Here is a 12,633-nt window from a genome sequence, read left to right as displayed (position 1 = left end):
AGGCTCTGAAACCCAGAGAAAACACACGTGTCACAGGTCACCAGTATAAGAGGTGCGATACGGTGACAACTCTGTCACAAAGACAGTCGGTAAGAATTTCTCTAGAGTTGTTGTTATACTGAAGTGCCTTCAAATTTACTCTGAAATATCCCTCATTCTCTCTGCCAGAAGAAAACAAAATTTAACCAAACCCTCTCTTTATCGGCGCTAAGATGCTTCACAACTGTGCAAAGATGTTCTGAAAGGAAAGGTTCCGGGCACGCTGGTGGACCAGGGCTGATGCTGTGCAAAAGTTAGCACTCCGACACAGCCAAGTAATAACTTTTATTCCAGACTGTAAAAATACAGCAATTCTGTGGCCATTTAAAATACATTTCTATTGTAATAATAAGATTTCTATTTTGAAGAAAACATGATGAGAAAAGGTGATCTTCAAAGGCAAATAGACCTTTTGTTTACAGCTGGCTTGCATTAATGCGTGATTGTTTTTAAGAAAAGGGGATTGTGAAAATCAGGTACGTAACAGCCTATGTATACCAAGGTTCTGTGTGTTCATTGTGTTTTGGAGACGTTCATGTACACATTGAGGACTTTTTTCCAGGGGGGTTATCCAAACAGTGGAAGAAGGTCCTCCTTGGCTGGCCAAACTCAGGACACGAGGCTTGGCTGTGACAGGAAGCCCAGTGCCCTCTGGTGAAGCAGACATGTTCAGAAATGAACAACTTTGGGCAACTTGGTTTTGGGTGCCTGCAGCTTGGGAGCATCCAAAATGTCTTCATGGTCTGCACTCATTCCCTTTTCCCAGCGACCAACCGTGACCACTCGATCTGCGACAGAAGAGAAAAGCCAGAGTGTAAGAAACACGGAAATTAAAAAAAAAAGACACACAGAATATCACCAAAGCCAGCCACTTAGCATGGGAGAGGGCGCACTGAGGAGCTGCGTTTGATATGAATAATCACCAGGAGTGAAGACGCCGTCACTAAAGGAAAGGGAGCAATTCTGTAATTGATTATAACCCTTGATTTCAGAGTGCCACCGGCAACTTCTCATCCCAATTAGGGAAATGCAGCCCTTGCTTTGCAATGCACAAACTGATGAGAAAGCGCATTCATTCTTTCCCAGAGTTCATCGTGACAGTCGATGAATGCCAAGAGTCTGTAAACAGAGAGTCTGAGGAAGCCCCTGTTTTAAATGCACGAGATTCCACCTGTGAAATTATACATCTGCTTGTCAGTCTCGTCACTTGGGAAGTGGCAATACTCCCAGGAGGGAAAATTCAAATCCCCCTCTCAATCTCACTGCAGACGAGGTAGTCAGAACCATCTTCCTCTAGACAAGACAGTCAACCAGAGCACACGGGCCGAGTCATGCGTGGGGTACTGTGACCACACAGAACGGAAGGCACTGTGGTCTCGTCTCCCCCCCCCCAGGAGCTCTTTCACAGATGTATCGTCTTTCACTTCAGGGAAAGCGCTGTGGCGACAGTCTCTGGGTCCCCGAGCGCCTGCCATAGGCATCCAGGAGATTCATCGTGGTTTTGACTCCCACAGCTCGGATCTCATTGGGAAGAAAACTGATGGCCAGTTGCTATTCAGACAACACATTTTTACCACAGTGGGCGTTCTCAAGATCAATGCTGACTCCTTCAGGTAAACCCAAAGCAAAACATATGTAGGCGAGGATCCTCAATCATAAGACAAATTGAAAAAGCTATCTTCGTATTAAAATTTTTTTCTCTGTGTATTATAACTTCTCTGTGAGGAACTGAATTCTGAGCTCTATTAGAAACTGATCCATAAATTCATTAGGGAGCAAATACAAGCATTTGTAATAAAATACTTTGAAAAATCAGGTTCCTCAAAGACTCAATGGTCGTGCTTTGGGGATTTTTATTCCAAGTGAGAGCCACAGTTGATGCTCAAAGTTTCTCAGTCCTGTGTGGACCACTGGCAATGCTGCCTTCCAGTGAACGGTCCTCTACAGGAGTGCTCCTAAAGGGAGGGCAGAGAGGCACTAACCTCCCCATTCTCCCTGGTGCTCAGCAATCTTACAGAAGGGAGGGCAGAGAGGCACTAACCCCCACCCCGACCCCCGACCCCGGAGCTCAGCAATCTTACCGGAGGTCTTCGTTTCCGGGCAGTCTTTCTGATAGTGTTGCACGGACCCACAAAGTCTGCAGCCACCACCTGTTAAGGGAATGAGATCACTGAATGTCACCTCATATGCACACAGGCCTTTGGATGTTGCCAGGCACTCGTGTTTTATTTGGTCGCGCATCACTGCCAACAGGAGAGGTTGCTGTCTGTTGCCTCACTGGTTTTCTACGCAGGTGGATGCCATAGCTCCTAGTAAGTTCGTTTGCCACCCTTCTAAATTTCCCAACGTACAACACTGTAGCGATCCACGGTGTCTTGCACCTGGCCTTCTTGGGGGAGGCAGAGCAGACAGGGGAAGGCACCCATCCACCAGCGACACACACACAAGCCTGGGTCTGTGAACCCTCACCCTTCTGAGTGAGAGTTGTATTCGGATATTGTGTTTCAAGGCAACTGTCCAGAATTTTATCAAAATCTCCAATGAACTGGTCAATGGCTTCCCCAAAGTGTCAGAAGCCATCGCTGTGCTCCACACATCAGAAGGGGACATCCGACTGGGCTCACTACCCTCCAGCCCAGTCTGACTCACGGCGACCCTGTGGAGCAGCAAAGAACGGGCGCAGTCAGCCCCATCTTTCTTCCTTGGCGCACCTGGTGGGTTAGGCCAGCGGTTGGCAGCCCCATGTGTGGCACGCTATGCCACGAGGGCTCCTCCGCAGTCAGGAAGCCAAGAAAATTAGCTTTCGTTCCAGAGGCCTTCTGTCAGGCACCCTAATCCTGGTAAAAACGGCAATTTGCCTCATGTAAGCACCATTCCAGGCTCAGAAACTCACCTCAGCGCCACTACAGGTGTGGGACGCTTAAGGGGCAAGTGTTAACCACTATGACTCTCACAGCGCAGTCAAACGGTCACTGAGACAAACTTCAACACTGACTGACGTCCGCGGCCGCCTTCTCATCAGCACGTAACCTGGTCTGTCTCAGAAGTTCACCTTGAGAAGGCACCTGTGAGCAAGCCTTGGCTTCTCTGCCACTTTATACGCCAGGAAGCGCAGAGTGGAAGAGGCACTGAAATAATGCCATTTACTCTTCACAGTAATTCTTCTAGGAAAATACAATAACGCATCAGTTCAGGAATGCCACTGGTGATAAATGGATTATTAGTTGATATACTACCCAGAATGAAAAAAAAATCCTGCCAAATACACACCACTGGGTGATGGGAGGACATATCCTGATTTCACAGATATTAAAATATGAAAGAAAATTACTTTTTCAGGTGAAATGCTGATTCAGGTTGTGTCTTCCCATACCCTCCTGGTGAGCATCCTAGAGCACTGCTTCTTGTGTCAAACCCTTTCCTTGACTCTTATAATAGTGTCTCAGGACACTTACCCTTCCACGATGGGCCTACTTCATTCGGCACAATGAAATGCTACTTTATCAGCGACATCTCGTAAGTGAGGACAACAGGATGAGAGAATTGAGTCTTGGCTTAAGTCCCACAACTAGTGGATAGCGGTGCCAGAGACATTAAAAAGAGCTCTCCTCTTCCACTGGGCTTCACCCGGGACAGGAGATGAGCGGGGTCTACAAGCTCAGGGCACTAGCCACAGGCACGCTGGCCTGTGCGTGGACACCCATATTCAGAGGAGACTCTCCTCCTTACAGCTTTCACCATCACAGACTTGATTTCAGGATCTGAACATGCTAGCTGAGTCAAGATCCGAAAGCTATTGTGAGACAATAAACTGAAAAAACAAAAACACACCACCAGAAACAAAAGTATCTCAATTATTGAAAGGGTAGTACGAACTAGCCCTTCTCTTCAGGATAGCCTAGTCAGTTGTGAGTCAATACCCAGCATTCGTTTTTAAATCTTCTATTAGTATCAAGATACTAGCCCTCTGCTTCTGTTATATTTCAAAACAGAAACTCATCAACTATCAAAGCATGTTAAAAGGGAAGCTCAGTGCACACAATTGCCGTGGGGTGAAAATGGGGAGACTCGTCAGTGCTAGGCTCCGCATGGCTGCAGAGCTGAGGGGCGCAGTACTCACCATCAGCATAGACGCCCTTGGGGTTCTCAGGACAAGATCTGGACAGGTGCCCCATCTCCCCACACACGAAACATTTTGCGAAAGGAAATTCACCTGTGAGAATTAACAGTGCTTGGTGAGGTGACGTGTGTGTCCGGTAAAATGTGTTGCTCACATTATTGTAAAGGTACTTTGTACAGAAGATGTATTTTTTTACATAACCGAAAAGATCAGTTCCTATGATTTCAAAATCGTAAGCGGCATGCCCCTACGAAACGCTGTCGGACAAATAATCAGTGGGTTCCTTCTGAGCCGCTTTCTCCACTAACTGAAGAGAAACTTACCAAGAGCTATGTCCACTTTAGCTTTGCACTTAGTTATTTCGTGCTCTGTGGACCCGCATCGGTAGCATATGCCAGTGCCTGCATCCTGAGTGTCAAGGGCAGCGGGGCAGTCTGCAATGCCATGTCCAGGTTGTCTGCAATGGAAACAGACCTGGAGGAGGAGAGAGAGTGAGTTTCCACACTACAATAGTACACCGCTCACCAAATCGTATTCTCAAAAGATTCTTGAAACTTTTCCCACAGGAAAGTTACGACTGCAGCCCTTTAGAAACGTTTATCTATGGAAAAAAGGATTTCCCACATTACTGAAATGCCATTTCCATCAGAGGGTCTCAAGTGCTTTTGGAGATCCTCAGCACACAAACCCATCCATCTCAGAGTCAAGGGTATGATTGGCTTTGTGGGAGGCAATTGTTAAATGAATTAAGTAAACATGGCAATTTCATTAGTAGTGATGTAGATGATAAACAATGGCTGTAACGCTTTCACTCAAAATTATATTTGTGGTTCTAAAGTCCACATAATTGAATCAACTAGGGGTCCAAGTGGGTTGAGATATTTTCATACAGAAAATGAAATATAAAAAGTACATTGTCTTTCTTGGATCTTTCAGAATATGCCTACTTCTAAACAGACACATGAAAATGGAAATACGTAACACTTTGCAATTATGTCCTCACTGCCCTGTGTTCCTGTTTCATAATTTATGAGAAAAAAAAAGATGCTCTGTGTTTTCCAATTCCTGAATGATTTTTACCTTTGGAATGAGCTGATTCAAACAAGGAAAAGGTACTGATATTACAACTGCAAAAGAAGCTACCGGGAAGAATCCTTGGCTTCTGGATCAGGGTGCTCTCCATCGGCCTGACAGTTCTGTCTTGGTCTCTACAGCCTAACCCTCACCAAATTCAAATGCCGCGCATGATCCTAAAATCTAATGTGGGTGCTTCTGTGGAGAGAGAGGTGCCTGGTAAATAAATCTCTGTATCGATTTGGTGACATCTCAAATCTGCTGCTAGGATGAGCTGTTAAAAACATGAGCAAGAAAACAACTTGAAAGTAGGTCCCTAAGGAAATAGAGGAAAAAACTAGGAGGCAAAGAACATTTACAGAGAGCTAAATGCAGGCATGTACGTGTGTAAATATACTTACATATGACAATAGGGAAATAGATCTATGTGCACATATTTATAGGTTTAATATTAAGGTAGCAGATGGACATTGGGCCTCTACTCATGTACTCCCTCAATACAAGAACACTTTGTTCTAATAACCTGGCATTCCATGATGCTCACCTTCCAGGTGCATAAGCAAATGTGGTGAAGAAAGCTGATGGTGCCCGGCTATTAAAAGATAACGCATCTGGAGTCTTAAAGGCTTGAAAAATAAGCAAGCGACCATCTACCTCAGAAGCAACAATGCCCACATGGAAGAAGCACACCAGTCTGTGTCATCCATGAAGTACTGATAGGATCAGGTATCAAGCATCTAAGACCCAGAAGAAAAAATCATGTCACTGTGAATGAGGGGGAGTGCAGAGTAGAGACCCAAAGCCCATCTGCAGACAATTGGACATACCCTTAAAGAAGGGTCACGGGGAGGAGACAAGCCAGTCAGGGTGCAGTATAGCACCAATGAAACACAGCTTTCCTCTAGTTTTTTATGGCTTCCTCCACACACACACACCCTATTGTGACCCCATTCTACCTTCAAAATTTGGCTAGACCAGAGCATGTACACGGGTACAGATAAGAGCTGGAAACACAGGGAATCCAGGACAGATAACCCCCTCAGGGCCAATATTGAGAAAAGTCATACCAGGAGGGTAAGGGGAAAGTTGGGGGAGAAGGGAGGAACCGATCACAATTATCTACATATAACCTCTTCCCAGGGGGTCGAACAACAGAAAAGTGGGTGAAAGGCGACATCGGACAGTGTAAGACATGAAAAAATAATAATAATTTATAAATTATTACGGGGTCATGAGGGAAGGTGGGGAAGGTAAGGGGGGGGATGAGGAACTGATACCAAGGGCTCAAATAGAAAGAAAATGTTTCAAAAATGATGATGGCAACAAATATACAAATGTGCTTGACACAATGGATGAATGGATTGTGCTAAGAGTTGTACAAGCCCCCAATAAATGATTAAAAATGGGGGGGGGGGGAAGAAAGTAGGTCCAAGCAAGGTATAAACAAACAAACAACAAACCAAAACCCATCTCTGTTAACTCAACAGCTGTTGATTGACGGTGACAATACAGAGCACAGCAGAACTGATCGTTAGGGTTTCCAGGAGTGTAAATCTTAGTGGTCCCTGGTGGGGCTGCTAGCAGCAAGGTCAGTAGTTTGAAACCCCAAGCCGCTCCTCAGGAGACAGATGGGGATTTTCACTCCCATAAAGAGCGGCAGGTCCACCCTATTCTAGTGGGTCAACTCAAGTCGGCATGGACTCAATGGCAGTGAGTTTGGTTTGGGTTCGGTGGGTCTGAAGTGCTGACCTTGTGGTTGGCAGCCCAACCCTTAATCCAATGCAGCACCAGGACTACTTCCGCTTTATAAAATAGAAAAACAAGACAAAACAAAATATTTAATTAATTAATTTTAGCCTTAATATTAATCTTTTGAACTAGCATGCAATTTGTCATATTGCCTGTGTCAGCATGATTATCTGTAGGCTTTAGATTAACTTCTCTGATTAAAACTATAATTAATTTAAAATGCAAGCACAACTCTATCCCCATCCGAATCGAAATATAATTTTTAAACAATCATGTCTAAGTATGACAACATATAGGACTAATTCTGAAAATGGTCAGCGACGTTTATAGAGGCTGCACAAGTGAAGCATCAGTCTTCTACGTTGAGTAATTCTAATAAGACACTGAAGCAGAATGGATAAGTCTTGTTTCTTAGGCGGTATCCCACTTACTTGGTGACAGTGGAACTTCTCCTACAGAAAGGAAAATAGCTATACTTATCTATACATTTCAGTTCCTGTGTCCAACAAAAGGAGCCTTGTAGAGCAGTGGATTCCACATGGAGTGGCTAACCACGAGGTAAGCAGTTCAAAACTACCAGCTGCTTCTCAGGAGAAAGATGAGGCTCTCTTTTTGGAAACCTACGAGGGAAATTCTACGGTCTCCTATAGAATTGCTTCATATGATTTCTTGGCTATAATCTCAGCTGCCCAACATATAGCGCACACGACCACCAGAGCTCCTCAGGGACATATACTCAGACCAAGTCCACTGCCATCGAGTCGATTCCAACTCATGCTGACTCTATAGGGCAGAGCAGAATTTCTCCTTAGGTTTTCTCAGACTATAAATGTGTATAGTTGTAGACAGACTCATCTTTTTCCCCACAGAGCTGCTCTTGGATCTGAACCATCAATCTGGCCATTAGCAGCCCAACACTTAACTCAGTAGGCTACCTGGGCTCCTTCGAAGAATATATAAAAACTCACACTCACTACCACTGAGTCGATTTCAACTCATAGCAACCCTACACGATAGGGTAGAACTGCCCCTGTGGGTTTCCCAGACATAAGCATTTACGGGAGTAGAAAGCCTCATCTTTCTCCTGAGGAGTGGCTGGGAGTTTTGAAAGGCCAACCTTGCAGTGAGCAGCCCAGTAATTAACCACCATGCCCCTGGGGCTCCTTGAGGAACGTACAGGCAGTAGCAGTACTATTAAAAAAAGGACGTGGTAGCTGCTAGTTTTATAAAGATACTTTATCCATCTGCTACATAATTTGTGTATTAAAGTTTCTCGACATCTAAAACATGGTAGTAATGATCTTACCATTGCATTTTTCTTTGCTGTTTGCCTTTTTAATCTTCTTCCTTCCCTCCGACTGTCTTTCTTTAGAGCAAGTGCAATGTCTTCCCTGATTTCCGCGTGGACAGCGGCTCCCCTCTCCCCATCGTGAGCCACCTGTGAGCTCTGCCTTAGGTAGTCCATGAACCCATTCACATCTTCATTTAAGTACTCCTTTTTCTTTTTGTTCTTTTTGTGTTTTGTTTGGAGTGTGTCATTTTTAAGGGACAGTCCATGGGCTTCGAATGATTTCCCCTTGGCTTGGCTTTGACTTCCTCCGTCATTGGGTCCCTTCTTCATATCCTGCCATGGTGTTGCTGCCAAGGGTCTCTTGTTAGCGGTGGCCGTAACTCGTGCCCACCTGGTCATGGTTTCCCAAGCTGTACCTGATCAATCTGTGAGACAGCATAGGTGATTAGTCATCAAAAGACACATGCCACATCACATGGGCTGGCTGTCGAAGTTTATACTTACTAAAACACTATTTACTGGAGGGAGACATCAAAATCAACAAACAAAAACCATATTTGTTGCCACTGAGTCAATTTGTACTTAGGGCGATCGTAGAACTATCCCATAGAGTTTTCTTGTCTACAATCTTTAGAAGCACCAGTGCTACTCTACCCTAAAGGTGAGCAGTTCAAACCCACCAGTTGCTCACGAGAAAGGTGGAGCTCTGTTCCCAAAAGATGTAGTCGTAGAAAGCAACATAGGCAGTTCCACCCTGCCAACATGATTGGAATTGACTCAACTGCAGTGAGTGAGTCAGTCTTTATGGAAGCCGTTTGCCACACCTTTTCGACCATGGTGCTAAGGGGTGAGTTCAAACAGCCAAACTTTAAGTTAGTAGTCAAGCAAGTGATCTGTACCACCTGGGGTCAGACCTAGCTATCCATTTCTATATTTGTTTTTACAATATGCTGTATCGGTAAGCCTGTAATGTAAATTGAACCCTTAGCAGAGCTGGTGTGACACCGGGAAGAAAATCAAAAACGCTTATCAAAAAGCAATGCCAACAACAAAAAACCCAACCCCAAGCCCGTCCTGCTGAGGTGATTCTGACCCTGTAAGGCGGAGGAGCGGTCCTGTGGGATTTCCCAGGCTGTGTGGGAATCTGTGCAGTAGACCGCCACATCTCTCCCGCTGAGTGGCTGCAAACTTCCAACCACCGACCCTCTAGTCAGCAACAAACGCACTGACTTTTATTAAACAAAAGTATCAAAATGTAAAACTACTGTTTGTTTGTCATATCCTCCATCTAGGTACATACACTTGGCATAGTGGTTAGGCATGGGGCGGCTAACAGAAAGTCCAAGAGTTCAAAACCACCAGCAGCACCCATGGGAGGCTTTCTACTCCAGCAGAGTTACCCCTTTTCGGAAACTCCCCGCGGGGGCGGGAGGGGGGGGCGTGTGTGTGCAGTTCTACCCTGTCCTCTAGGGCCGCTCTGAGTCAACACTGTCAGTCATGGCAGGAAGTTTGGTTTAGGGACCCTTCCCCAAGCAATCCTAAACACCAAGAGGGCAGTTTGGGCATTGAAACGTTGAGTTTGAGAAAAGGACGCCAGCAGCGCAGGATCTGGGTTACGGACTCCATGAATAAGGTTTCCCAATGAGCTGTTCACGGGATAGCCCTTTCTACCCCACACAACGAGCAGGCGCCTTGTTAACACGGGACGGGAGTGGGGGGAATGCCTTCGGGGCTTGGGCTACTTCCAGCCCAGAGCTTTTAGACACCGATTTGCAACGACTGACCTGCTACGTACTTAGGGGAGCATTTCGGGCACCAATCACCAGTCTCAGCTCCCGCAAACCCGGACGTCACGCAACACTGACACTGCACGCCCCTTTAGCACACGCGGCGCGGAGAGTCCTGCCTGTCACCAGGACGCGGATCACCCGGGCCCCGGAGAGCAGCGTGCCATGAGCCCGAGGTGCGAGGGCCCGGGTTGGCAGGCTGGAAGCCGTTCCGAGCCACTGGCCCACCGCCGGGGCCGTTCTCCCGCCCCAGAGCCCCCCTCCCTCCCGAGCGGGCGCCCTGGGAAGCTCCCGACTTCCCTCCCCCGCTTCCCACGGACCGTGCCGGGAAGGCCCGCGGAACAGACGCGGGGACACCGCGGCATCGTAGTGCCCGGGTCGCCCGGCCGCGCGGGGCTTCTTACCGCGCGTGAATCCTCCAGAGCAGGCGAGTCGGCCAGCCAGAGAAGCCCGCCCCTCAGGGCTACACTCTGGGCCGGAACTGCACTGACCTGGAGCGCGCGTCACTTCCGGTGAGTCCACGCCGGCTGCATAGTCGGGCCGCGTCTCCGCCGGCGTGGGTGGACGCGGCTGAGTGGCCGCTTATAGAGCGTCTGGGGCTGGACGGATCCCTGCCGGACGCTGGCCACCCAGAGAGGAAGCCCGCTCCGTGGATGCTTCCTCTGGAAACCGACAGCTTGCTTGGCGAGATCGCCGGGAGGAGAAATCATTGCCCGGCGGCATGTGCGGAGCCCTGGTGGCGCTGTGCGTTAGGCGTTGAGCTGCTAATCAATCGTAACGTCGGTTTTTCAAACGCACCAGCCGCGGCTCAGAAGGGAAAAGACGAGGCCTTCTGGTTGAACAAAAAATTGCAAACATGAAAACCCCGTAGGGTAGCTGTGAGTCGGAATCGACTCGAAAGCAGTGAGTTTATGTGTCAAGTGACCGATCGGACGGCAGTTTTGTTTTGTCGTAGGGGATCAGTGGGGGGGCGGGGGGGGCTGGATTCCAGAAAGACTGCCTTTAGATTTGAACTTTGAAGTGGACTTCGGGGTGGGAGAAAAAGATTCTGCTGGTGAAATTGGCTGCTGGAGGAGGGGATGGACTTAAAAGCATTCTAAGAGGCAAGACAGGTGGAAGTGCCTCTGTGTGACAAGTCAGAAAAGGGCCTTTTGCATCCTTGTTGGATTGGGACCAGTGCCTCACAGCCCTCCTGCCCAGTGCTAGCCTAGCCGTGCATTCCTTGTCGTTTCACAGAAGTCCTCTGGAGAAAACGACCCTACCCTGCTGAGCTCTTTATCTCCCCCCCCCCCTCAGATTTGGAGACCGCCAGCATTGGTCTACTGAACCAATGCAATTGTCACACCTGCCAGGGCAACCACCGCCTTTACCTCCTTTTACCGTTTATGTATTTGCCCACGTCTTTTTCTTTACTAGCACACCCGTGTTTCCGCTTCCATTATTTCTCACCTGGGTTACTGCGCTGGTTTGCGCATGCTTTTGCCCTGCCTGCATTTTCTGTGCCACAACTAAATGATCTTTTTTTTTCATGTAAGTCAGGTTGCCAGACCAGGCTGTTGCTCTCCTGCATAAGCCCTTTTCCCATTGTAACTAAGAAGCCATGCACACGATGTACATGGTGCGAAGGCCTGGCCTCTTCTATCCCTATTCATTTCACTAGTCTCAGCTTGACTAGTCTTCCATTAGCCTCTTAGGCTCCCTGTTTTTCAAATGCTTACTGTTCTTTAGTATTGCCCCAGGTTATTGCATGTGGGAGCCCTGGTAGCATAGTGGTGAAGTGTGGGGCTGCTAACCCCAGGCCAGCAGTTTACACCACCGGCTGCTCTTTGGGATAAAGATGGGGCTCCCATAAGGAGTCACAGTCTTGGAAACTCACAGGGGCAGTTCTACCCTGTCCAATAGGGTTGCTGTGAGTTGGCATCCACTCTATTGCAGTGATTTGGTTTTTTTGACACTTACACAAGCTATTCCCTTCATATGACACATTTCTTCCAATGTTACTGTATAAGTCTGAACATTGTATTCTCAAATGGGTGGTTGTTGGGCTGCTAACCACAAAGGCAGCAGTTTGAAGCTACCAGCTGCTCTCTGGAGAAGGATGAGTCTTTCTGCCCTTGCAAAGAGATACAGTCTCCAAAACCCAAGGGGGCACTTCTGCCCTGTGCTTTAGGGTTGCTGCGAGCCAGAAGACTTGATGGCAGTGAGGTGGTCTTTTGGAAGCTTTCAGAAAAGACAGTAGTGGTTCATTGACAGATGTTTCCCTTTCGTGGATGAGACCAAGGGTCAGTGCTCCTCAAGAGCAGCTGCTTTCCTGTCAGTGGAAGCCTGTGAGTTGCTATTGCTACTGAACTGGTATCAGCAGAACTTCCAGACGAACGTAGGCATGCAGAGAGGAAGATTTGACAGCTCACAAGCCTTCCAAAGACCGCAAAGTAAACCGAATCTCATTTTTTTCACTCATGATAGTTGGAGCTTCATTATGGCACTTTTCAAAAGTGTAACTACATGATGAATTACACGATTAATTGTTTATATTATTTCCCTAATATCTAGTACCTCGCCTATCACATAGT

General features: G+C 47.3%; 1 protein-coding gene across 3 annotated transcripts; it reads right to left on the bottom strand.

Annotated features, from left to right (window-relative positions):
• Positions 1-315: 315 nt before the first annotated feature.
• ZCCHC9 (zinc finger CCHC-type containing 9) lies at positions 316-10,555 on the bottom strand. Of its 3 annotated transcripts, none has more exons than XM_075541232.1 (6): positions 10,465-10,555; positions 8,289-8,698; positions 4,483-4,633; positions 4,160-4,252; positions 2,121-2,189; positions 316-827 (listed from the first exon to the last, which is right to left on the bottom strand). In XM_075541232.1, the coding sequence occupies exons 2-6, from the start codon at positions 8,670-8,672 to the stop codon at positions 709-711; spliced, it is 816 nt and encodes a 271-aa protein (XP_075397347.1). In that variant the 5' UTR covers positions 8,673-8,698; positions 10,465-10,555; the 3' UTR covers positions 316-708. The 3 variants fall into 3 exon arrangements, with proteins under 3 accessions (XP_075397347.1, XP_075397349.1, XP_075397350.1); XM_075541234.1 differs by having other exon boundaries at positions 10,381-10,480; XM_075541235.1 differs by lacking the exon at positions 10,465-10,555 and adding an exon at positions 10,058-10,236.
• Positions 10,556-12,633: the final 2,078 nt, after the last annotated feature.

This window comes from Tenrec ecaudatus, chromosome 2 (genome assembly GCF_050624435.1).
Source record: "Tenrec ecaudatus isolate mTenEca1 chromosome 2, mTenEca1.hap1, whole genome shotgun sequence".
NCBI classification, from domain to species: domain Eukaryota; kingdom Metazoa; phylum Chordata; class Mammalia; order Afrosoricida; family Tenrecidae; genus Tenrec; species Tenrec ecaudatus.
The sequence above is the reverse complement of the archived record's forward strand: the minus strand, read 5'-3'. Positions and strand labels throughout refer to the sequence as shown.

What these genes read in the sequence shown, in the direction of transcription:
- ZCCHC9 (XM_075541232.1), bottom strand. Translation starts at nt 8,672, where the DNA reads ATGACCAGGTGGGCACGAGTTACGGCCACCGCTAACAAGAGACCCTTG. An exon ending in CAGCAAAGAAAAATGCAATG is followed by an intron (nt 4,634 to 8,288) that starts GTAAGATCATTA and finishes CTCCTCCTCCAG; the next exon opens with GTCTGTTTCCATTGCAGACA. An exon ending in CAAGGGCGTCTATGCTGATG is followed by an intron (nt 2,190 to 4,159) that starts GTGAGTACTGCG and finishes TTCCCTTAACAG; the next exon opens with GTGGTGGCTGCAGACTTTGT.